Raw genomic sequence first — 25,594 nt, 5'->3', positions numbered from 1 at the left:
ACCTGAAAATGTGGACCATTTCTTCATTATGATGAATTGTAAGCACACGTCATGAATTGGTTCAGTTCTAGTCAGCACTTCCTGGTAACGTTTGCCCGGGCCGCTGTTTCCCTGGGTATTAAAATGTTAGTGAGGCCTCCAGGCCGGTGGGCATTATTGCTGTGATAAGGACGTGGATGAGGAAAGCCAGGTAAGCCAGGTACGTCCCTCGTGTGGCACAGACACGATGGTTAGGTGTAATGTCCTGCTGCCATTGGTGTCACCTGTTTAGAATGAGGAAGCCCTGATGTTGACTCAGTGAAGATGGACCTTGGCAGCCTGTCTTTGAAAGTCTGGCTGGTGTTTCACTGGTGCTCGGACTGGCCCATCCCGTCAGAGGCTGTGAGGAGCACCCTGGCAAGGAGGGCCGGCGTTCGGCTTGCAGGAGCCCTGTCACTGGAGATTGGGGTTTCACTGGAGATCGGGGTATATCCGTTCCTTCTGTCTGGTCACTGAGGTATAGAAAACACCTGATTTTTTTCCTTAGGTGATGTATAAAGATTTTTATTTATTGGGGAAGGGGAACAGGACTTTATTGGGGAACAGTGTGTATTTCTAGGACTTTATTGGGGAACAGTGTGTTTTTCCCAGGACCCATCAGCTCCAAGTCAATTTATTGTCCTTTCAACCTTAGTTGTGGAGGGTGCAGCTCAGCTCCAAGTCCAGTCGCCGTTGTTCAAACTTAGTTGCAGGGGGCGCAGCCCACCATCACTTGAGGGAGTCGAACCCGCAACCTTGTGGTTGAGAGCACGTGCTCGAACCAACTGCCCTGGAGCTCAGTGGCAGCTCAGCTGCAGCTCATTGTCTTCATTCTAGTTGCAAGGGCGCAACTCACTGGCCCATGTGGGAATCGAACCGGCAGCCCTGTTGTTCAGGGCTTGCGCTCTAACCAACTGAGCCACCCGTCCGCCTCGTGATGTATATTTTTTAAACTTCAAATTTTGAACTCATTATGGATTCACAGAAAGTTGTAAAGATAGTAGTACAAAGAGGACTCACTTGCCCGTCACCGTTTCCTCTCATTGGTTGCATCTCATGTAACTGTAATACAATAGCAGAACCAGGAAATTGACACGGTACAATGGGAACGTGTAGGTCCCATGTCATCTTATCAACGACTCCTGCAATCAAGATACAGAACTATTCTGTTCCTACGAGGACCTCCATCTCCCTCCTGCTACGTCTTTCTAGTCACACCTGCTCACTCCCCAACCATCCTCAACCCCAGGAAACAACTAATCTGTTTTCCATCTCGGTATTTTTGTCATTTTGAGAATGTTATATAAATAGAATCATACAGTATGTGACCTTTTGCAATTGGCTTTTTTTCCACTCAGCATAATGCCCTTACAATCCATCTGCGTATATAAGTTGTTGCGTATATCAATAGTTTACTGATTTTTATGACTAATATTCCATATTATGGATGTACCTTCACCTATCGTGGGACACTTCAGTTTCCAGTTTTAGGATATTATAAGTAAAACTGCTGTGAACATTTGTGTAGAGGTTTTTGTGTGGACATAAACTTTCATTTCTCTGGGATAAATGTCCAGGAGTGATGTTGCTGGGTCATGCGATAAGTGTATGTTTAGTTTTGTAAGAAGCTGCTAAAGTATTTTCCATTAGACAAGAGGGCGTTCCGTACATCTATCCTGTGTAATCCCATCTCTATTCCTGGCTGTGCTGAGATGGTCGAAGGGATCCATGAGTGACCGGCTTACTGTCTTCCAAGAGCCTTCTGTGAGGATGAACATTCTTATTTCTTCCAAAGCATTAGCAAGACGCCGGCCGGCCACACTCTCGGCTTTCTCTATAGAACACACTTCCCTGACAACGCGTCTCCTAATTTTATCCTCTGCAATCTGGATATGCTGAGAATGTTCTCAGACATCAAGGCCGGGTTCCTTTCTCCATAACAGTTATTCTCTCAATTTATCTCGTTCCTCTTAGATTTTAGCACAAGTAGCAAGAAGACATCAGGCTGCACCTGCCTAAGGTGCACTCAACCGCCTCAGTTAAATAGGTCTTTTCTATCATTCAATTCAAAAGTCACTTGCACATTTTCATATTTGTTATAGGAACACCCTAGTTTCAGGTACCAACATTTGTATTTATTTTCTGTAACTGCTCTAACAAATTACCACACTCTTGGTGACTTAAGACATTTGTTGTTGTACAGTTCTGGGGGTCAGAAGCCCAAAATCAGCTCCATAGACAGGGCTGTGCTCAGTGAAGAGGCAGGGCGAGGACCTCCGCCTCACTCCCTCTGGGAATCCTGTGCCCTGCCCCGCCTCGGTGGAGCCTCGCGCATCCTAAGCCTACCTGTGAAAGCTCTCACACCTCTGCTTTCCGGGAGGCACCTGCAGAGGCTGAGCAAAGCCCTCTCCTCGTACGTGTAGTAAGACTTCCCAGTGGCCCACTAGGCAGCGATGTGCAGAAGTGTCCCGCCTGGCCTGGGAGAGTGCGTGCTGCACAGCTGTTGGGTGCCATGGTCTGGTGGAACCTGTGTGTCAGTTAACGAGATGCAGCACTATGTTATGTTCCACCAAGGAAAAAGAGCTCCGGTGAAACCAGACATAACTTCTCACTTGCAATTCTTTATTTATACTGATTGAAAGCACTTATTTAAACATTGGTTTCTTATAACCTTTACTCTTATGCATACATAAAAAAAAGTAAAATATGAGCAAAATAACTTGCCCAAGGTATTCCTGAAACTTCTTTACAGAATCCCACTCTTTGGCGTTACTCTTCTTTCTACACAGTTGGTATTTGTGTTTTTCTGCAGTGTTGTCCTGTGCCTCCAAAGGCGTGGATGATGCAGCATTTCTTAAAAGAAAGCTCCCTTATTGTTTCTGGGGTTTTTCAAATTCTGTAGGTTCTTCTGCCGAGATGGCCTTGGTTTTACCAGAGGGTGTCATGAAAGGTTTGAAGCAGTAACCTCTCATACCAGCTGGCTTTCCTCAACTGGTCCTTAAATTGTGCTTTGATAGAGCCATCGAGGAACCGCAGTTCAGTGAGCCAGGCAGTAAGCATGGCCACAGGACGGAGGCGGGGACCGATGTATGTCCCACTCGGTTTCAGAGACATTTTAAACGTGCATCTTAAAATCCGTGGAGCATAGTATGTCCATTAGTTCAAGGTTTTTACTTGTGTTCGTCAAATCTGTATCTCCCCACCTTTTTTGCCTTTGATGGAAGAATTCGTTTTTACGTGTGCATCTGCTGATTTTTGCTTTATATATTTTGAGGCCATTTTGCTGGATGCATATAAATTCAGACTTGTGTGATTAATGGAATAATATGTCATTGTCTAGTGACTTTATCTTAATTTGTTTTGCCTGTATTAACATAACGGGACGGACTTTCTTTCAGGAAGGTTTGTCTGGTATATCATTCTCTATCCTTTCACCTTCGATTGTTAGCTATTCTTATATTTTAAGTGTGCCTTGTGTAAAGAGCATTCAGTTGGATTTTTAATGTTGTTTATTTCTTTATGTCCAAATTTTAAACCTTGGTGCTTTTTGCATTTATGTTCATTGTAAATGAATCAGTTATTTATGACTGCGTAACAAAGTATTCCAAAGTGACGGCTTAAAACAACACTGGATTATTGTATCTCTCCACTCTGAGCTGGCTGCAGTTCTGGGATTGCTCTTGTTGGAGCCTCTCACATGGAAGGAAGCATTCAGCCTGCGGGGCTCCTCCCTGGTGACCCCAGTCACATTTCCGGGGTCTCAGTGGAGGTGCCTGGGACAGCTAGACTGTCTGGGGCTCTCTCTGCATGCGGTTTCCTTTCCATAGTACATTTCATTCTGGGCTTCTCCAGACCATGGTGGCCCCAGGGTTCCAAGAAGCAGAGGTTTCGGACCCTGCACAGTGTCACTTCTGCCACATTCTCTTGTTCAGAGGAAGTCCCAAAGCCAGTCAGGATTCAGCGGTGTAAAAAGATTCCTCCGTGATCAGAAGGACTGCAGAGTATTGTGGACTTGTTTCTCAGTTTACCACAGTAAAAAATCAGTATACTTGGATTTTTTTTTCCTACTCCCGTATTTTGCATTCTATATTTCTAACAGTTTTTCTATTTTAAATTTCAGCTTTATTGAGATATAATGAACATAGCTAATGGTTTTTCTGTTTCTCTTTTCTTGGCATTTTTTGGATTGATTATTTTTTCTCATTCCAGTTTTTCTTTCCCACTTTGGGCATTTTGAACTCTGTTCCACTTCCTTTCCTGCTTAGCCTAGAAATTTTCTTTTTTTTTTTAAGTGGAGAGAAACTCCAATCTCTTTTTTTTTTTTAATTGGGGAAGCGGAGCAGGACTTTATTGGGGAACAGTGTGTACTTCCAGGCCTTTTTTCCAAGTCAAGTTGTTGTCCTTTCAGTCTTAGTTGTGGAGGGCGCAGCTCAGCTCCAGGTCCAGTTGCCGTTTCTAGTTGCAGGGGGCGCAGCCCACCATCCCTTGCGGGAGTCGAACCGGCAACCTTGTGGTTGAGAGGACACGCTCCAACCAACTGAGCCATCCAGGAGCTCAGCAGCAGCTCAGCTCAAGGTGCCGTGTTCAATCTTAGTTGCAGGGGCGCTGCCCACCATCCCTTGTGGGACTCAAGGAATTGAACTGGCAGCCTTGTGGTTGAGCGCCCACTGGCCCATGTGGGAATCGAACCGGCAGCCTTCGGAGTTAGGAGCATGGAGCTCTAACTGCCTGAGCCACCGGGGGCCCTAGAAATTTTAATATGCATTTCTAACTTGGCAAGTCTAAAGTTAACCATGTATATACCCTCTTCCTTCGAACTCTCAGAACTTCAGAGCAAATTGTTTCTCTTCCATTTACATGTTACTGTTGTTGGGTATTTTATCTTTTTTTATTCTATGAAGCATTATTCTCTGTAGTCACTTTTTCTTTCTTTCCTTCTGTAACTGCTCATCATTCACTAGTCATCTCTCCTCTCTCATCTTGGGTCTTTTCTCTTGATTGAAGTTCATTCTTTTAGCATTTCCCTTACTGATGGTGAGCTGGTGGTAAACTCCTGAGTTTTTGTTTGTTTTCTAAAGATGGCATTTCGTCTGCTCCAAAGAAGGCTGGTCAGAGAATGGGTGTCCTGGGACAGGTAAAGGTTGGTGTGATGGAGGTTGAGGGGGGATGACCGAGAGACTGGGTTCTCAGGATGTGACGAGTGGTAGGTGGGGGCACGTCCTGTTCCGCGGGGAACCCGAGGCCTGAGAGCTGCTTGCTGGCTTTTGCCCACCTCGCGGAGGGCAGAGACGCCTTGGGTGTGATGAGACCCAGAAGCACAGCTGCGATGCCCGGGGCCTCCTTTCATTCCTCGCATGATATCACTTTGGTCTTCGCTGGAAACTCATGCTCATTTAAGGGTTTAAATCGCCAGTTTGTGTAGTGTCACAGGGAGGTGGTATTTCTGACAGGGTTAAACCACAACTCCTTGCACAGAGCTCCCATTTAGAATTAACAGGACCAGAGGCGAAGCCCACATTTTGTCAGCGTTCTTAGTGTCCTGTGGAATTGGCCTGTTCCTAAGCTCTAGAAAATACCAGGTAAAATTGAGAGTAAGTGACATCGGTTGCCGTTAGGACTAGGTAGCCACAAATATTCAGCTGTGAGTCACCTCTCTACATGTGATTGTTTGCACTCTGTTTTATCAACTGTTATCAAATTGCTGTGCAGTGGGTAATCTGATAAATTGTCACATTTGACATATAGTGAGGGTTTCTTGCCACAATTCATACTTGTGGAATATTCTCTTCCCCTAGGAGAGGGTGTAGAACTGCTGGTTAACTTAGAGAGAGGCGGTGGGCGGGGCATTTGTCAGGGAGCCATTAGATAATTCTAGCAATAAACCAAGTTGCATTGCAGCTTCTGGGTAGATTGGAATCTGTTAGACAATTAGATTATTAATATTATTTGAAAATCAGAAAATACTTAACTTTGAGATACTGTTTGCTTATATTTTAATATCAATGTGTATGATAATTTCCCATTTTTCATTGATTCTGATTTGCAAATTTTCCCACATTTTAACATCTCTGAAATGGAGGATACATCTTACACTTCATGGGATCTTAGATTGGTTGTTGGTGGAACTCTCTACCCACCTTGGTGGAACCCCCCTCTGATATCAGTATTTTTAGATCTAAAGTTGCTGGTTCTGCAGAGAAGACCCTCCCAGCCTCTTGTCCAGGGTGGTGCAGGTGGGGCAAAGCGCTGGTTGCCAGCAGTCTGTTAGCCCCATGGGGAAGAAGACTTGGGGGGTCAGTATTGATTACATCCCTTGACTTTGGTGTAGTGCCCTCACGCTCACGTATGCTGGGTGTCCCCTGGTCCCTCTCTGCTACCCTCTAGAGAGAACTAGTCTTCTGTGGAATGGGAGAGGAGGAGAAGGCAGCAGACAGCTTTCACATGCCTCCCTCCTGGCTTCCTTATTAGTCTTACCGCCCCCCCCCCCCCCACCACCACACACCTTCCTCCAGACTTACCTGGAGCAGCAGTTCCTCAGCCTCTGGAGGATTGTGGGTGTCAGGTTACCCCCTGAGTCTGTCTCACTGCAGTCTTCTCCCCCCCATTAAGTCAGTGACTGCTGGTCCAGTCTTCTGGCTTCTAAAATGTGTTGTTATTCTCTCTCTTCCCATCATTTTTGTCCTCGTGGGTTTTTGAGTTTTAAGAAATTGCCTTACTATAGTTTTAGTAGAACTCGCTTATTGAGACTTTAATTTGCATTTCCCTGATTATTTAAAGAGTTGACATCTTTTCATGTGCTCATTCATATTACGTACTTTTTCGATCTTGCACGTATTTAAGTCTTTTCCCCGTTTTCTAAGCATTGTTTTCTGCTTTTTTCCTTATTTGTAGGAGTTGTATATTCTGGATACCAATCCTTTGACAGTTTCTGGCTTGCTCTTCACTTTATGGTGTGGAACTTTTGGTGAACAAAGGTTCTTAATTTTAATATTGAGTTTATTAATATTTTCCTTTGTGATTTATATTTTTTCTTATTTAAGAAATACTTTCCTACTCTGAAATTATAAATACATTCTCCTCTGTTTTCTTCAAAAAATTGTGTAGTGTTGCCTTTCACATTGGAGCCTTTTTCTACTTGGAATTGATTGAAAATATGTATGATGATAAGAGGGATTCAATTTCATTGTTTTACATAGAGATAGATAGCTGATATCGCACATATATATTGAAGAGTCCAGCCTGTCTTTTTGAGCTCAGCATCAGCTCTGTTGTAAATCAAGTATCTGTCAGTTTGTGGGTGTTTTTATGGCTACTGTTTTCTGGTTCATCAGTTAGTTTTCCTACCCGTGTTGTCTTGATTTGTTTGTAGAACCTCTGGATGTTCTCTTGCTGTTTACTAAGATTCTTAATCTTTTGTTCCTTTAAACAAATTAATGAAATAGGAATTAAACATATACTAGAAGACTATTAAAATCAAAAGCTATTTTGCTGAAAAGCTTAATGAAATGAAACAGTTCTAGCACAGTCACGTGCTGCATAACGACGTTTCGGGCAGCGACGGACCACTACACAACGGTAGTCCCTCGGGATAATAGTGGAGCTGAAAGATTCCTGTCACCCAGTGACGTCGTAGCCATCATAACATCGTAGCACAACACATTACTCGCGTGTTTGTGGTGACGCTGGTGTAAACAAACTGCTGCGCTGCTAGTCGTATAAAAGTAGCACAAACAATCCTGTGTAGGGCGTACTTTACAATGATAACAAACACCGGGTTAGTCGTTTGTGTATTTACTGCACCATACTTCTTACCATGATTCTTTCTACTTATATAAAAAAGTTTGCTGTAAAACAGTAGGCCTTGGTGTGCTGGCAGCTGCCTCCTGCATCTCGTGTTTACCGCCTCTCTCGATCGCATCATTTTCTCTTGATTTAATCTCATGTTTTGTATGGGAACGGGCTGTACAGGTGTGTAGCTCAGGAGCACCACACAGCCCAGGTGTGCAGTAGGCTGGACCATCTGGGTGTGTAAGTGCACGCTCTGATATTCGCACAGGATGACACTGCCTAAGGACGCATTTCTCAGAACGTGACCCCATCCTGAAGCAGCGCATGACTGTAATCAAAGAGAGAGAATAGGGGCGGCCGGATGGCTCAGTTGGTTAGAGTGCGAGCTCTTAACAACAAGGTTGCTGGTTCAATTCCCGCATGGGATGGTGGGTTGTGCCCCCTGCAACTAAGATTGAAAATGGCGACTGAACTTGGAGCTGAGCTGCGCCCTCCACAACTAGATTGAAGGACAACGACTTGACTTGGAGCTGATGGGCCCTGGAAAGAACAGTTACCCAATGAAAAAAAAAAAAGGAGAGAGAGAGAATATAGATAAAGTAGGAATGGAAAATACTGCAGAGATTAATCATTAATAAAAGCATATAATGAACAACTCTGTGTCAATAAAAAAAAAAAAATCCAGCAAACATCCATGTACTGGCTACTCTATGCCCAGGGCCCTAAAACTCCCTGATGTCCTTCTGGAATGTATTTCCTCCCACCCCAGTCTTCTCAGAAGGAACCCCCATCAAGAATGTCGTGTTAATCCTTCTTGTGCTTTCATTTATGCTCTGCTGTACACACATGCACATCCGCCAAACACGTGCAGATTGATGGGCGCCATCCCTACCCTCTCTGACGTGTCACACACCATTAGCCTTCAGCCTGCTCCTGTCGGCTCCGTTCTGTGAGGCTCGTCTGAGCTGATGGACTGAGTTCAGCCTTTTTGTTTTTTATTGTGTGGGATTCTGTTTTATAAATATACCACAGTTTATTCATTTTCTTGCTAGTGGAACTTAGCTTGTTTTTCTATTACAAACAAGGCTGCTATGAGTAGCTTACTTAGGGTCCATACGAGGGTTCCTTTGGGATAATAAATGCTCACGTACAGAGTTGCTGGCTTGTTTACATGCCCGTCTTTAACCTTACTAAATATCGCCAAGTTGTTCTCCTGAGTAATGGTTGTTTGCTTAGTACTTTTCTTTTTTTCTTTCAGTGCCTGAAGACCTCTCCTTAGAAGAGAGAGAAGAACTTCTAGACATTCGTCGAAGAAAAAAGGAACTTATTGATGACATCGAGGTAAAAAAAAATTTTAGTTTTCACTTTTAGGTAAAACGGTGTCAGTAGCTTCATGACAATGTAAAAAATGGGTATTTAGTATGTGTATATCTGAACCACACAAAGACAGAGTGAGAGAGTTATGCAGGTTGGTAAAGCAGAGACCTTGCTCACCAGGCTGTGCAAACTCGGGGGTGGAAATCAAGACACCACGGGCCTGGAGTCAGCAGTAAGTGACTCGTGACGCCCGAGTCACAAAGGGCATTGTTAAACAGCAGCAGCAATCTGTAGATGTATTGCTCTCTAAAATTGTATAATGAGACCTGCTTTTGTGTACCAATATTCTGAACACATGGAACATTGCCTGTCACATTTTGGGCACTCTGGTATCTTTTAAGTAAGTGAATAACATATATGGAGCTCTAGCTGCTCTCCACGCGCCTGCCGGTCAGCTGGTTAAAGTAGCATGACAGTAAAACAGGCAGCTAAACACTGTACTTAACACATCCGTGTGCTCAGAGGACAGAGTGGTGGGGGTCCCACAGGAGAAGCAAAGGCGTAACACAAGTCTCGGAGAGTAGAGTGTCTGTAACTGTTGCAGAAATTATTCAGAAGACCAGCACTTGCTGCTTCCCGGTGGGGCTTTCTTGGGAAATCAGTCAGACGTGGCTCTTCTTTCAGAAACGTCCTAATCATTGTCATGCCAAAGTAAATTTGGCCTCACAGGCTGCTGGCTGCAAGGCCAAGCCGTGTCCAGACAATAACTCCTTTCTAGGAGCTCTCATTTTAAGTATGAAGTTTCTTGGCACACAAAATAAAAGTGTTCCTAATAAAAATTTCTTTGTATTTGAAAGATAATTCATAGAACTTTTTCTTCTAAGATTACCCTTCGTGCTTGGAAAAATCAGATAACCCTGAGTAGGTGCTTTGGTTGAAGAAGCAGAGTATGTTTGAAGGTTAATGGACTTGTGTGGACATTAGTAATAGTAGTACCTGTGGAGACGCATAGAGCTCTCACAACCTCAATTTTGGGTTGAGAATGCTGACGCCCAGAGAGGTTAAGAGGCCTGTGAAAGGTCTCTCAGCCAGTAAGTGGTGGAGTCACATAGAGGGACGGGGACTCTCTCCCTTCTGGCGTTCTTGGCATGTCTGAGGGCCACCGGCGGGTTCTGTTTTCACCGCCTGGTCTCTGTCCATGGTACTTAGTCTCATGCAAAGTGCTGGAAATCATCCTGAGTCTGGTGGTTAGGGGACCTGATCTAAATTCGTGTAAGCCTCACCTTCTGTCCTCGTCGTCCCGAGGACGTCGCCCGCCATGAAGAAGGCAGGTGGGCGTGTGGGGGTGATGTCTCACAGCCGCAGGAAGTGAACTAAGGACTCGTTGCTCTCGTCTTGCTGCTTCAGTCTTTTTACACCTGTGATTTCTTCCCAGTGTCCCTTCCTGATTTTACACACAAATCCTCTAGAACCTGCCTGGTAGAAAACTCTGATCTCCTTCTGATGAGACGTGGACAAATAATTTTTCTTTCTCCTGTATTAGGGTGGCTCTGATTAGGGGACTCTCTCTGCCGCAAGAACAGGTATTGGTTTTTCCATACCTGTGGTGGGATCCAGATGAGACCTCAGTGAAGTGGTACCTGGAGGCTAACATTTCTCTGAGTCGAGGAGGAGAACGGTAGAGACCCCTGCCTCCTAACCCCCACATTCTCTTCTCTTTTTGACAGAGACTGAAATATGAAATCGCTGAGGTGATGACAGAGATCGACAATCTGACTTCTGTGGAGGAGAGGTAAGTAAGTGCCCACAGCGGCGCCTCAGGGAGTCGTGTCCGCTAATGCCCCCCGCTCCTGCCCTTCGCCGAGGAGTCTGGGTGCTTCTCTCCCCACTTTCGCTACTTCCTCCCGTAGTTCAGGAAGCAGCACAGGCACCTCCGAATTAACCTACACAGAAGTAACCTTTCTGTACAACAGGCCACTATGCTTTTCTTTCATCGCTGCTTCTCGCCGTTAGCTTTTTCTGAAGAAGTTGTCAGCTGTAAAGGAGCTACAAGCAAGGGTGGGGAGGGCTCTGGGAGCCTTTCCCTCAGGAGTTGTCTTGAGGGGCAGTGGCCAAAGGGCCATGGTCGGCTGCTCACTGCGCTTTGTGTGAATGTCCAGTAACAGTTTCTTACTTATTTCTAATGCATAGCAAAACTACTCAGAGGAACAAGCAAATAGCTATGGGAAGGAAGAAATTCAACATGGATCCCAAAAAGGTAAGAGAACATTTTCAATTGTCTGACCTGCGAGAGAGAGATTGATCGGTTTCCATGGCTCTCTGCCTTTTGGACAAATGTGGTCATACACCTCATAAAAATACGGAGAGTTGGTGTTAAATTTTTATCAAAAAAAGGGCTGCTAGTGAGTGGGGTGAAGCAAAAGTATCTGTTGAACTGAACCCTGGACCCAAAAGTCTTTCTTTATGTCTGAAGTTCTGAGTGAAGATGGGTTTCTTGGGAGCCGGCCCCTTGGCAAAGCCAGGCCACGCCCCCTGTTCCCCACTTGAGGCAGAGCCCAGGGCAGGGAGTCTCGTGGTTTGTGGGGTCCAGCTGGGCAGAGTTTGCACTTTGTGGTCTGATGGGTCAAATGGCTCAAGTAAGAGGATGTTTGTTATTCATTCACTTTAGAAAGATGTCTGTGTGAAAGACCAAGGAACTGGCCAGATTTAAGCCTTGGTCTTAAGTGGGATCTTCTAGTAAAACATCCGACAATAAAGAAACCTGCAAAGTGTAGCTGCTTGTTTTTGAGCTAAAGGACTTAGCAGAAGCTGTAAAGCCAGTTGTGAGATTGTTTTGGTTTTGGAGAAGGAGAGCAGGCCCCCTCCCTGCTGATTTCTGACCACGGAACTGGTTCACTCCAGTGCTGTCTGGTCTTTAACTGGTTTTCACTTTTTAAAACATCTTTCTTATTCTTTTGTTTTTGGCATTGAGCCTCTGTGATAATTATTTGTTCATTCAATAAATGTTGACTATGGGAATTACTCTGTGCGAGGTCTGTACACTTACATTACTAGGCGCAAGCACAGTTGCAAATGTTATTTAAAGAAATACGTGCCATTTTTCCCTGTTCATGGTTTGCAGATTTGGATTTTCTTAAAGTCCAGCACGGCTGCAGCTGCAGGAAGGTCTCTGTGTAACTGGTGGGCTCTGGCCCCACCGAACGTGTTCCCAGTTCTCTGCTTATGGGGCATAAGTCAGCTCTAGTCGTTAGGGGGAGTAATTGTGAACACTTGGTAATGATGTGATATTTGGGGTCAGTAACAAGTTTTTATTTTCTTTAGAAGTGGAGTTTACAGAGCTGAACTAGCAGCAGATATAGTGAGCAGTGGGAGCAGCTCGCAGGGGGAGAGAGACCATTTAATAAGTGCATGTTTTTCAAACGGAACTGTATGTTAAAGTGGGTCCCAGGATGGCACACCAGGAAGTTCCTGGGTAAAGTCACATCTTGCTCATGAAACACACAAATGTCTGTACCTATTTACATGGCGCTGCCGGTCTGCACCCTGTCCTCTCTGTCAGGTTCTTGCCTATCTTCTTCGTTTGCAGATACTGTGTGTCAGGTTGACAGTAACAGGGGCTGGCATTTATTGAGCACTTCCTCTGTGCCAGGAGCTGTGCTCAGGAAGCACTGTAATTAGTACGCTTTAGTCCCTACAACAACTGTGTGAGGTAGGTTCCACTTCGTTTCCAGTTTCACAGTGGGGGAAAGTGAGGCACGGAGCAGCCACGGAGCTCCCACAGGGTCCTGACGAGGAACCCTACTCAGGCTGCACTTCCTGAACTCCTGTAGACTCAGTTGGTGTGTAGGTGGCCCGATCTAGCCTGGACGTCCAGGACCACTAGTCATCTCTGAGGCCTGCCAACCACGTGGTGGGAAGTGGGCGTTCCGTCTGCTGTGCCTGGGCTGCGACAAACTGCTCTACAGCCTTTGCTTTACACTCTTCACCAAGATTAAAAAAATATTAGTTATTAGTTCATTTGATAACTTACTTGTACTTATGTTGTTCAATAGAAGCAGACCTTACATGTCTGCTTTAGGTGGAAACATTTATCAAAATTCTCTGCTGTTGTGGACCGGGCGATAGCGCTTGTGTTAGTCAGCTTGGGCCGCCATAACAAAACACCACAGACTGAGGGGCTTACCGAATAGAAATTTGTTTTCCCACAATTCTGGAGGCTGGAAGTCTAACGTGAGGGTGCCAGCAGGGTCGGGCTCTGGAGAGGGCCCTCTTTGTGGCTGGCAGATGGCCATCTTCTTGCTGTGTCCTCACGGCAGGAGAGCAAGCCCTCTGGTGTCTCTTCTATATGGACACTAATCCCATCAGACCAGAGCCCTGCCCTTGTGACCTCGTCTAACCCAGATTACCCCCTGAAAGGCCTGTCTCCTCATACATCGCTTCAACTCACACATTTTCAGGGGGTGCAGGTTCAGTCCATAACAGCACCAATGATCTCACATGCTTCAGACATAATTCAAAGTTGCATCTACCCCCGCAACCCCTTGTGCCTGTTAAACCATGTGACATTGTGAAACACAGTGTTATTTATTGTCAGTGTAAATACATTGTTTCAGGCTAGAAGGATGTTAAGTCATAGAGCGGTAACATTTGGAGTAAGGACCTTTGCTTTGTTCAGGTGCATTAGACCCAGAAGTAGCACTTGGGTTTATAAATGAAAGAGGAAAGATTCATTAGATCAGGGAAGCTGAAAACACTCTACAGCCTCTCCTTTGTATTCCCAGTTTCCTAGAAGTGCCTTTAAAAATATAATAGATAAATTTATAAAAAGCAGGAGTCCCTTCAGTGGAGTAGAAATTGAGGAATCTCCGAAAGACACCATAAATGAGAGCCTGAAGCACATGCAGCAAGGGACAGCAGTGCCAGGGCTTGACACGCTCAGGGGCTGCAGGTGTGGGGCATAGGCCTGTAGAGACATCCAGACTGTCCACCCTTTGCTGAGCTTGCACTGAGCAGTAGTGTGTACCCCCAAGTGGGAGAAGAAGGGGGGGGCACTTAGCTCATGAAAACAGGCTGTGCCGTGGGCAGCCAACATCATGGGGAGGAGGAGAACGAGGAGAAACCTGCTCCCAGAGACCAGCTACTGAGCACCCACCTGGCTGTGTGACCTCCTCTGCCAGGTCCCTGAAGGCAGCTACTGTAAACTCCAAAAACAGACGGCGTTCAGTTAGGCTACCGGAGAATCTTAGGACAAAGACGGGCACCTAACCAGGAATCACCAAACGTACGAGGAAACTGAAACGTGGAAGAGACATGAAACTCAACAAACAGAACTAACACTGGAGGAAACAGACCTAATAGAAGCAGTAGAAGGAAACGTTAAAAGTAGGATATTTTTAGATATTATAAATATCACCAAAGAGATATGGTAGGATGTTCCTTATCTATGATACAAAAACAGGGAGTTGTAAAAACAATTCAAGGAAATGAAAAACTGTGTCACGTAAACACCTGAGAGCTGGGCTGTCAGCTGGAGAGGACTCAGCTGAAGAGTGCATTTGTGAGCTGGAATTTAGAGCTGGATAATTCTCCCTGTAGTTTCGCACAGAACACCACCAAGACATGGAAGATGGATCTAGCAGCTCAAATTTTGCCTAATAGAAGTCCTAGAAGGAGAGAGAAGAAAATGGAGTGGAGGAAATATTTCATAGAAATATTGGGATATTTCAAAACTAGATTATGATAAAACTCTCAGATTCAAAAGGCTCCAATGCCAAGCTCCACAATTTTTTTTCAAAGACCTATATGTACATATATTGAGTGAAATACTAGGAAACTTGTGGATGAAGAGAAATCCACTAAATTTTTAGGAAGGAAAGACCAGATTCTGTAAAAACAAGAATCATAGGAAGCTTATTCTCAGCAACGCCGAGTCAGACAGTGGGGAGACTGCTTCCCTTGGTCTGCGGAGAATTGACAGAAGTTACCCACTGAGACCTTCTGTGATCTGCAGAAGCTGAGTGATGGGAACAGTCCACCTCTAAACCAGAAATGAATCCAAGGGTCAGATGCCGGATAAAAAAAGCAGCCAGCAGAACTGACGGTTACATCTGAAAGACTGATTGTTGAAGGAATATTTTTAAAATTAAAGTCCCAGGTTATCTGAACATATAAGTAGCCACGGGGAAAGGAAGGAGGGAAGTAAAAGTCGGCTAAAGTTTTCTGGTTGTTGATAGATGAAGGTAAGTAAAATTTGTTAAAATTGTAAGAGTAACCAGTAAAACTAGCACTAAAACAGGATTTCTAAATTATTAGTGTTTACCTAGTAGATTCATTTCCTGCAGCTTCTGTAACAGATGACCACGAACTTGGTGGCCTAACACAACAGAAGTTGAATCTCTCCCAGTCCGGAGGCCAGAGGCCAAGATCAAGGTGTGGGCAGGGCGGCTCCTGCTGGAGGCTCAGGGACAGGGAGCTCCAGGCCTGTCCCACTTCTGGTGGCCGCCAGCAGCCCTGGCGTTCCTTGGCTTGTGGCCGCACCAGTGCAGTCGCTGGCCTCCCTGCCACGTGGAGTGTGACATCTCCTCTTCTGTCTCGTACAAGGACATGTGCCACTGGATTTAGAGCAGGTCTGCTTCTGGGTCCATCGTCCTCTGCTTCTGCCTGTTTCACGCCCCAGACACAGTCCGGTCTCCTTCTAAGCTGTTCTCTTTGCCACTGGCTTTTGGCTCCATCTTCTCTTCTGGTCCCTGGCCTGGGCTCACCCCTGTGGCTCCATGTTTCCCATGACCAGGGCCTCACGCAGTCTCACAAAGGGAGCTGCAGCTTCACCTGGTGCCTCTTCAACCTTCCGTGTGTACCCTTGAAGCGCAGAAGAGATCACCTTATTCAGAGCCTGTTTTCTCATATCCTTGGATGTTGTTTCATAGACTCTCCAAGATGCTCCTTGGTGTTTGGGGGCATTGAATTTTAGAGCAGGTCACGAGCATGCAGAGGAACTCAGGACAGCCCCCGCCCATTCAGTTCTGGGGGTACCGGCGTGGCCGGGGCCTTTGTGACCACAGGGTGCTTGCTATCATGTCTGTAGCCAGCTGGAGGGCTGGACGGGTGCAGGGCCCTCTCAGAGCCACGGCCCGGCCAAGATGCGCATCCGCTGCCCAGAACAAGACGCGCGTGGGGAGCGCGCATAGGGCGCTCTGGGGCGTCTCCTCCTAGGGTAGATTCTACTCCATCTCCATGGACGAGTGTTGCCTTTTCTGAAACTTTACATTAATGGAATGAAAATATACACTAAGTCCTTTTACTCCGTGTCATGGCTGTCAGATGCGTCCATGCTGTTGAGTGTTTATTCCGTCTCTTTGCTGTACAGTGTTCCATCACAGGAATATACCAGGATGCGTTTATCTGCTCTCATACTGACTGACTGCTGGGTTGTTCCCAGTTTCTTGAAATTCTAAAGGAGGATCCTGTGGACACTCATGCATTTTAAAAACTCTTTAGCTGGACCATGGCCGGGAGAGAGCTCTGGTGACACTGAGAGCTTCAGCTGGAAGGTCATCTCTCAACTTGTAGAAACAGCCTCGGGCAAATTGAGGACAGAATTCCCTCTTCCCTTCCAAGCTTTGCCAACGTGTATTTTGAAACCAGCTCAGTAGCTGTGTTGGGTAAAGTTCTGCTATTCTGAAGAATTCTCATGAGACAGCACAGCTCGTCCTGGCCAGGATAGCCCCAGCAGCGTTTCATTCAGAGATGGCAGCTGCGCTCTGTTGGTCCTTCATGCGGCCTGGATTCTGACTGCCTTAAGCTCAGTGACATTGTAGTCAGGTGACGAGTTTAGTCACAGGTACCAGCAAAACCCAGGAGGATTGCTCACATGAGGGGACTGGCGTCTCACCCAGCAGAGGTGGCTGCGGGGTGTCGGGGGCCTTTACCTCGCACCATAGCTGGTGGGCCTCTGATCGTCACTACTGCATTTAGGGCAGGAAGGAGGAGGGGGCTACACTGTGTGCTCACGGGTCCCCTTTATCGGGACACCAGCAGCTTTCTTCAGTCCTCCCCACGGACCTCGGTCCGACCAGAACTTGTGTCACAAGGTCATTTCTAGTTGCATGGGAGGCTGGGAAAGTGATTATGTAGTGAAGAAAGGGAAAGGGAGAGGGGGCTTGGGATCCGGTACCGGGCTGGCCACCCTCGAACGACGTGTTTCCCTCAGACACCACAGCTCCGTCTCCTGAGCTTGGGAAATTTGGTGTTATTGTCACCGCTGCCTTCATGGTCGCTAATGACCACTGAAAACGGTTTGTTCAATAACCTGTTTGTCTTTCGGCCTGTTCAATGGCCAAGAGGAACGAAGAGGCATGCATGTGTCTTTCTTTGATGGATCAGTGTGGTGTGGCCGTGAGACGCAGATCGTGCTGCTGTATTGTTTGCGTGCAAACCACAGCATCGTTACACGCGGTGTATTTCTGTCCCTAAAGAAGGAGACTGGGTGGCCCCCCTACACTTACTTTCTTTCTCGTGTTCATCTTCAGGGAATTCAGTTTCTCATAGAAAACGACCTGCTGCAGAGCTCCCCAGAAGACGTGGCCCAATTCCTGTACAAAGGAGAAGGTCTGAACAAGACTGTCATCGGGGACTATCTGGGTGAGAGGTAGGTTAAGGCGAGTGAGCGGCCTGCCCTCCATTGCAGGGTCTGTCACCCACGCAGGTGCTTCGCCTCGGAGCTCGGAAGTGCCCCGTCAGGTGGCAGCTGTGCGCGCCAGCCTCACAGGTGGTTTGAAGATGGAGAGAATACGCAGGAACCACTGGGCAATGCCTCACAGCCCAGCACGCGGGTGCTCGGGTGTTGGCCGTGGAGGCTGGTGTTTGGGGTCTTAGGACGTCCCTGAGCCTGACTTCCCAGTGTGGGGTCGTCAGTACCCGGTGCCGTCTCCTTCGCATTAACCTGCAAACAGATGTCCTGGGAGAGCGGCTTAGCTTTCAGTCACGCGAAACTAAACAGCACAAAATTGGCTCTAGAAAGTGTCTGTCTGTAAGTGAGTGCAGTCGTCTCCGTGGGCTGTGAAACACCCTCCCTTTCTTTCTAGGGATGAATTTAACATTAAAGTTCTTCAAGCTTTTGTTGAGCTCCATGAGTTTGCTGATCTCAACCTTGTACAAGCGTTAAGGTGAGTGTTTCGTCACGTGCTGTTAGAGAGGAAGGGGAGGCAGGAGGAGGCGCAGGGAGTGCTGCCCACACCTGCAGGCGCTGGCATCCCTCCTTTCAGGTGGTCTCTCCAGTGCCGCGGGCACCGGGAACCGAGAGATGGGCCCGCTCATGCTGGAGGCTCACGCTGGCTTCGCGGGGCGGCCGGTTCTGTGTTCCGTTCCCGGTTCCTCGCTGTCTTTCACTTTAAATGAGATGGGGCACTTGCGTGCGGGCTTCCTTCCCTGTGTTGTGCCCCGGTCCCGGTGCTGTCCAGGCACAGGTCCACTTCCTGCCTCCTTTGCCTTAACGCTAACCGTTAAGGGACACCCACCGTGTGCCAGGGAGGGTATGGACTTCCTGCCCTCGGAGGCCATCCCAGTCCCAGTCTTGTCTGGGTAAAGCCAGGTATCACTGATGTCATCGGGGTGACAGCCCTCCAATGCCCCAGTGATGCTGGGGGTTGGGGTACAGGGGCCACATCGTCCGCTCGAGCCCCCTCCTGGACCATGGACAGGCTCTGCTTTCCATCCCAGCCAAGGCACCAATGGCTGCACCCCCAGCCTGGGCTGCGCTGGCTCTACGTCTGGTCTGGGTCACCAGGAGTCTGCAGGGTCCCTGCTGTGAGCGAGCCCCCGCCTGCTCTGCCCCAACACAAGCCCCTCATCCGTCCCTCGTGGCCGTCCGTCCCTCGTGGCCGTCCGTCCCTCGTGGCTGTTTGTCAGCCACAGACTGGGGTGTGGCTGCATTGCTCTCCGAGTGTCATTGCCTGGTGCTCAGCAGCTAGCCTGGGCTGAAGAACGCACTGCCCTCTGGGATTCCTGCAGCTGGGAGTCGGGGGTTTCAGATTCAGTTTTTGAAAACTCTGGGGGACTGGGGGTGAGTCCTCGCATAGTCATGGCGGCCAGGATTCCATTCCTTTTGGCCAGTCTCTCTGGCCTGGAGCCACAAGGGTTCCTGACTGGCTCCTGCAGGTGACAGTGTCTGGCAGGGGGCTCCCTGCTGCTGTGCTGCTCAGTGGGTCCTTGGCTCTGCCTGACCCCAGCTCCCTGTCATCCCTGTGCCTTGTCCCCCATCTCAGCGGGAGGGCTGTGGCACTCAGCCTGGAGCAGGGACCTCTGGATGGCTGAGGCGCCGTGGAGGCGGCTTCACTCACCTGCACAGCCGCTCCTAGCGTCCCTCCTGGGCAGGCACGTGAGGCCAGGACCACGGAAGCTCGCTGCCTTTTGTTCCCCTCCAGACAGTTCCTGTGGAGCTTCAGGCTTCCGGGGGAGGCTCAGAAAATCGACCGCATGATGGAGGCGTTCGCCTCCCGCTACTGCCTGTGCAACCCTGGCGTCTTCCAGTCCACAGGTTAGTGGCAGCTGTGGCCCAGCACTTGTCCCTGCTCGGGGCCCAGACGGCCAGGCCCGCTGTCCCCCGCCAGGTGTCCCCAGGGCCGTCCACCCTGCGCACGCAGGTCCCTTCTGATGTGGTGACCCCAGGCCGGTTTCTCAGCATGGCAGCTGAGCGCCTACTGCCCTCTGCCCCTTTCAGACACGTGCTACGTGCTGTCCTTCGCTATCATCATGCTCAACACCAGCCTGCACAACCACAACGTGCGGGACAAGCCCACAGCCGAGCGCTTCGTCACCATGAACCGTGGCATCAACGAGGGTGGGGACCTGCCCGAGGAGCTGCTGCGGGTGAGCTGCTGCTGGTGCCGTGCCCCTGCGCTCCCTCCTCCTCGGCCCCTCGCTTGTCCTCGATCCTCGGGCTCGGGTTCTGCCTGTGAATGCCGGCAGCACCAGTTCATTGATCTGACAGCATCTCGAGTGGACCCGGGATCCGCCGAGCTGGGTGCTGAGGCCGCCCTCACCCTCAGGGGACCTGGGAGGACGCTTGCGCCCCCTCAGTGTCCCTGAGCTGCTGCCGTTGTCCTCGCAGAATTTGTACGAAAGCATCAAGAATGAGCCGTTCAAGATCCCGGAGGACGATGGCAACGACTTGACACACACGTTCTTCAACCCTGACCGCGAGGGCTGGCTCCTGAAGCTGGGTGAGTGGCGCCGGCGGGTGGGACTGCACTCCAGGCCCCCAGCCCCACAGAGGCTCCCGCCGAGTGCCCTCAGTTCCTGTAGCCAAGGCCCCTGACCAGAGGCAGAAATGTTAGGATAGAGGCCGTTAGGAAAGGCCACTCTTGGTAGCGGGCCGCACGTCCCAGATTCGACGGCCGCTTCTTTGAATCACACCCTGTCTGCAGGAGGCCATCCTGGCAGTGTCCACGGCAGAGAGTATTGCCCAGGCTGCACGAACGTCCCAGAAAAGCGTCACTTAGTGTCCAGATAGACCCCAGGCAGCTTTGTGTACGAGAAGCAGGTGCCTTTGCCTCGAGAACCTGCGTGCCTCTCGTGCTTTGGTGTGGCTGATTTTTGATGAGTGGTTTAAATGTGCCTTCTTGTTGTTTTCCTTCTGCCTGTGGCTCCCACCTTTCTGTTCTGTGACGGGCTGCCCCTGCTTGTTCTGCGTTAGGAGGTACGTACCCGGTGCCCCAGCTGCTCATTCCTCTCTCGGTCTCTGTCCCTGTTCATGTGTGTCAGGCTCTGATGTGTGGCCGCCATTCATCTGACCCGTGTGGCTTTGGACCGGCTGGGTTAGCTTCCTGTGGGGGGCAGCAAATGTGACAGCCACACTCAGGCTGGGCAGGAGCATCCGAGTGTCGACCTTTCTGCGCCCAGACCAGAATCGCATGGGCATGCCGTGTGGGAACGAGCCTGCCCCCGTCTGGGCTGCAGCAGCAGTAGAGGGCTGACGGCAGCTCCATTCCCGCTCGTCACCAGCCGCCCCTCAGACTAACCAAGCAGCGCATGTTTCACCACCTAGAGAGTCCAGAACGCTTTCAAGTCTTCCTAACCATTGACAAAGAAATAGAAGAGCTTTATCTTTCCTGGGCGAGTTTAGAAGTTGCTAGGGCTTTTTGGACTGAGGGTGAAGGGTTGGGGTTTCTTCCTCACTGTGACATTAGCTCCTGTGAGCTGTGACAGCCATGTGTCATCCACGCACTCTGGGAATGGATTGTAAGAGCCACGGCTGACGAGAATTCTGGTGGTTGTGTTTTCAATCCAGGGAGGATAAGACATGGGTGTAGTGACAGTGTGGTAGGCGGGTGCATGACACAGGCCCACTCTTCTGATTTGGGCTCTTGCTCTGGTTTTTCTCTGGCTATGTCAAGGTTTGGGAGAGTTCTGGACCTTTGCCTAAACACCCAGCACCACAGCCTTGCACTTGAATGCCTGTGTGACCTTTGAGATGGCCAGATGTTTAGATGCCATCAAACCTGTGGTCCTGGGCGAGGGCAGGAGGAGGAATGCTTCCAGAACAGCAGCACTTGGGCCCTTCCATTCCTTCCTTGCCAGCGCAGGCCTGCCTGCCAGCTAGTGTGACCTAGTGCCAGCAGGGATGTGGCTGCCTCTAAAGATGACAAAATGAGAAGGAAAGGCTCAACTGGGCTTTTTTCCAACCCGTTTTTGGGTTGAGCAGTTAAGTGGCCATGCATTCTTAGGGACTGCAGAGCTGGGCGTTGAGCAGGGGCCGGGGGGTAGCAGAGAGAGCTGGGCGCTGAGCGGGGCCTGGGGGGTAGCAGAGAGAGCTGGGCGCTGAGCGGGGGCCCGGGGGGTAGCAGAGAGAGCTGGGCGCTGAGCGGGGCCCGGGGGGTAGCAGAGTCGGGCGCTGAGTGGGGGCCGAAGGGTAGCCAGGGGGCCTGGGGGTCTGCTCCTTCTGTGCTCCCTTGGCCACGTACACATGTCCATGTGAAGGGAAGTCGTGTCCCTGGTGTTCTTGTTAGAAACCACAAAGCTAGTGATGGTGGCACTGTTCAAACCTCAAGCCCACTGGCCAGGTGACAGCCGCGAGCTGCCACCCCCTAGAGCCCCAGCAGCCTGTGCCCACTCTCTTCTCAGAGCTGGTACTGTCCAGAGAGCAGGTTTCCCAGCGGCTGGCAGGCTGGACTCTCCAGAGCTCCTGCCCTGACCGGCAGCCTCAGCCAAAGCCCGAGACGCGTCTGCCCACAGGCCTGCTCCCGACCCTTTTGACGTTGGCCTGGCCACTAGCGACAGCTGGTGGGTGTAGGTCTCTGAGGGCCGAGGCAGCAGTCCATGTGCTGGGAGCTGCTGCTGCAGATGCGTCCGCCTGGCCCGGTGCGTTCCTGCACGTTTCAGGGCCCCCACCCAGCATGCATGGCCTGGACACAGGCTTCGCCAGAGGCACATGAGACAGGTGTAGGGACAGTGTATGCTTCATGCACACGCTCATGTAGGAACGGAGGTCGCAGTGTGACCTTGTCTCTCATCCTAACTTAGTCTTTAGAGTAGGTGACCTTCCGCAGGCCCGGATGCTTTGCCAGCGCATAGGGACGTTGGAGTTGGTATAATGACCGGCAGGTAAACAAACACCTGTGGTTACTGAGTTTTGAGAACGAATCGTTTGTGTTAAAGGACAGAAATGTGGGTCAGAGTTGACCTGTCATTCAGAAAAAAGTACATGTAGCAAGTGTGTGTATGCACGTACTGTGTGTGTGTGGGGGTGTGTGCGTGCGTATGTGCCTGGTAACAGCCTGAAAAGAGGGAGACATTTACAGGGGAAGTGGAGAAGCTGAGCTCCCTGCTGCCGGCGTGAGGGGTGGTACGTGTGTGTGTGTGTCCGTGTCCTGACACTCAGCGAGAAACGTGCGTGAGCAGAGCCTCTGGTCTCCCTGCAGCAAGACCTGCTGTGGCTCCGAGACCAGCGGTGTGACCCGGCCCCTGCGGTACCTGCCTGTGTAGCTGAAAGTGCACCTGGGGCTGGGCTGGGCTTAGGGGCAGCTCGGATGACGCATGTCCGTCTAGCTGCCCGCAGCCACCGGCTCCCTTTGACCAGGGGTGGGGCTCCCTGCAGTCGCACCACTGAACTTGGAGCAGGGGGGCAGCAGCCCAGGCACAGCTCCGAGAGGCCTCCCTGGCAAACCCGCTTTCATGGCAGCTGGTGACACAGGGTTGGTGATAGGCCTGGGGAGTGGGTGTGAGCAGAACACACGGCCGCTTGACAATCCAGGAACGAGCACAGAGAAGGGCAGACATTGGACAGATGCACAGCGCAGGGGCTCCCGGGAATCGGCTCTGACAATGTGTTGTGGGCTCAGCCGAAGGAAGGTGCCGGGAGGGACACTGAGGCTCAAGCCAGCTTGGCGGCTGGAAGCAAAGGCCAGGGCCCGGTGAGGGGAGCCAGGAGGCCTTGGGCCAGGCCGTCTGCAGGGTTTGGGTCCTAGGCTGAGAGCTGAGAGAGTGGGCTTCAGGCGGTGAGATCAGTCGGTGTATGTTTTCAAAAGGTGCCTCTGGCTGCTGTTTGGAGGACAGTGGTGGGACAAGCACAGCGGCAGGAGGTGGCAGCCTGGCCCTGGGCCAGTGCAGCTGGAGAAAGGCCTTCTGTGCCTGGAGAGAGTCAGCATTGTCCCCTGTCACTGGAGGACTTTGGGTCCCTGCCTCTGCCAGCTCAGAGCTGCCTCGAGGGCTTCCTGGGACCCCTGTGTGAACTTGGACAGCAGAGGTGGAGGAATGAAGTGAGAGCTGAGACCCAGGTTGCTAGTGTGGGGGTGGCTTCTTCTTGAGCTGGGGCTTAAAGGGGATGAATAAGAGGCTGCGGCCAGTGGGGAGCAGAGGATCCCAGGGGGACGCTGAGAGTACCTTGATGAGGCTCCACGCAGGGGTTTGGGGAGCAAGAGCCCAGCCCAGGGTCAGAGACGTTGGGGGGAGGAGATTGGGCTGTAGGCCAAGGAAGGCTTAAGCAAAGGCCCCGGGGCACAAAGGTATGAGCTGGGGGTTGGGCTTGGGGTCTGAGGGCCGTGGAGGGGACAGCAGAAATCTCAGAGAGGCAGGTAGCCAGATCCTTTGGACAGGGACCGGAAGCGGGGAGGGGAGTGGGGTTGGGATCTGTCAGGAAGAAGGGGAGACACAGCCAGACCTTCCTTCGTGGGCTGGCTGAGCCTCCCTCGCCAGTGCCTTGCATGGCTGGACTTTCAGAAGGACAGGTGTCTGATCTGTGATTCCGGGGTGAAAGGTCCTAGGGCGGTCTCCAAAGGGCCTGTCCAGTGGCACCAAATTCCGGCAGTCAGGGTTCCCTCCCACTCCGAAGCCGGGTGTTTCCCCTGCCCGGACCTTTGCAAACATCAGAGGCTGGGGAGCCCTCGTGCCTCAGCCCTGGGATGACCTGGGAGTTGGCAAGTGTTCCCCTATGTTTCCCGTGACCCGCACAGCCTTTCCTTCCCTCATCCCGTCTCCACACCTCCATACAGGGCTGGCGTATGGGGTCCGCAGCCCCAGTGGCTCACCTGCTTATGTGTATGTTGTAGAGAAAGGTGAGCCAGCTCACCCCTCAGTGTCACCATTGTCACCTAGGAAGCAATGGGGCAGGAAGAGCCACTTGCTACTTTGTGCCCATGTGTTGCTTCAGTCGATTCTTATGTGCATTTTTCCCTTTTAATTTTGTTTTTTAAGCTTTGTCAGAAGTAGGGGCTGTAATTTGAAGCCAGTTTGTCTCTGCTGAATATTTAAGGGTAGAAAAGTCCTCTTCTGTAGTAGAAGTAGACGCAGGTGAGGTGCGTGCGTGTGTGCGCGCGTGCTTACATGTGTGTCCCAGATCTTGTTAAGAGATTAGTTCAATCTAATAATTCCCTGGGCCAGAGTAAGTGATTCTGATGGGTCCCAGGGCGCCCCCCCCCCCAGTCCTCGGTAATGTGATAAGGGCCCTGACGTAACAGGATTAGTCCTGGACAGACGGGAAGCAGCACTGACTTCATCCTGTTGTCATTTCCATGTGGGGAAATTAAGCCCATTCATCACGCCTGACTTCCGGGAGGCAGATTTGGAGAGCGATTGAGTTGTTGAGGTGCCCCAGGTGGCCATGGAGAGGTTGGGGTGCATGCGGGGCCCTCGCAGAGCACTGCTCCGAGTGCCCGCTTGTCGCCAGGTGGGCAAGGCCTGAATGGCCCAGGTCACATGGCGTGGCCCGGACTCAGCTAAGTGTTGGGCGGACTGTCGAGAATTTTCACAAGGAAGGAACCTTAAAACCAAGTTTGGCTCCTGGTGGTATTTCTGAAAAGATAACACAGTAATGTGTGTAGGTCTGGGTACCCTGCCCTTTTGGGCCCCTGGCTCTCTGCCAGCCCCGGCTGTGACTCACGGGGTCCCTCTGCTTTCAGGGGGGCGAGTGAAGACGTGGAAGCGGCGCTGGTTCATCCTGACCGACAACTGCCTCTATTACTTCGAATACACGACCGTA

At 50.1% G+C, this 25,594-nt stretch overlaps 1 protein-coding gene across 3 annotated transcripts in view; it reads left to right on the top strand.

Annotated features, from left to right (window-relative positions):
- CYTH3 (cytohesin 3) overlaps positions 1-25,594 on the top strand; it is a 65,170-nt gene that overhangs the window by 35,463 nt on the left and 4,113 nt on the right. For 2 of the 3 annotated variants that reach the window (XM_033095679.1, XM_033095678.1), the window contains exons 2-10: positions 9,065-9,147; positions 10,851-10,915; positions 11,314-11,380; positions 17,652-17,770; positions 18,207-18,287; positions 19,545-19,657; positions 19,841-19,989; positions 20,231-20,342; positions 25,515-25,591. In XM_033095679.1, coding sequence (XP_032951570.1) covers positions 9,065-9,147; positions 10,851-10,915; positions 11,314-11,380; positions 17,652-17,770; positions 18,207-18,287; positions 19,545-19,657; positions 19,841-19,989; positions 20,231-20,342; positions 25,515-25,591 — 866 coding nt within the window. Of the gene's footprint in view, positions 1-9,064; positions 9,148-10,850; positions 10,916-11,313; positions 11,381-17,651; positions 17,771-18,206; positions 18,288-19,544; positions 19,658-19,840; positions 19,990-20,230; positions 20,344-25,512; positions 25,592-25,594 lie in introns of all 3 variants that reach the window. The other variant, XR_004421913.1, reaches the window with a different exon arrangement.

This window comes from Rhinolophus ferrumequinum, chromosome 24 (genome assembly GCF_004115265.2).
Source record: "Rhinolophus ferrumequinum isolate MPI-CBG mRhiFer1 chromosome 24, mRhiFer1_v1.p, whole genome shotgun sequence".
Taxonomy (NCBI): domain Eukaryota; kingdom Metazoa; phylum Chordata; class Mammalia; order Chiroptera; family Rhinolophidae; genus Rhinolophus; species Rhinolophus ferrumequinum.
Note: the sequence above shows the minus strand (reverse complement) of the source record. Positions and strands in the feature narration are given on the sequence as shown.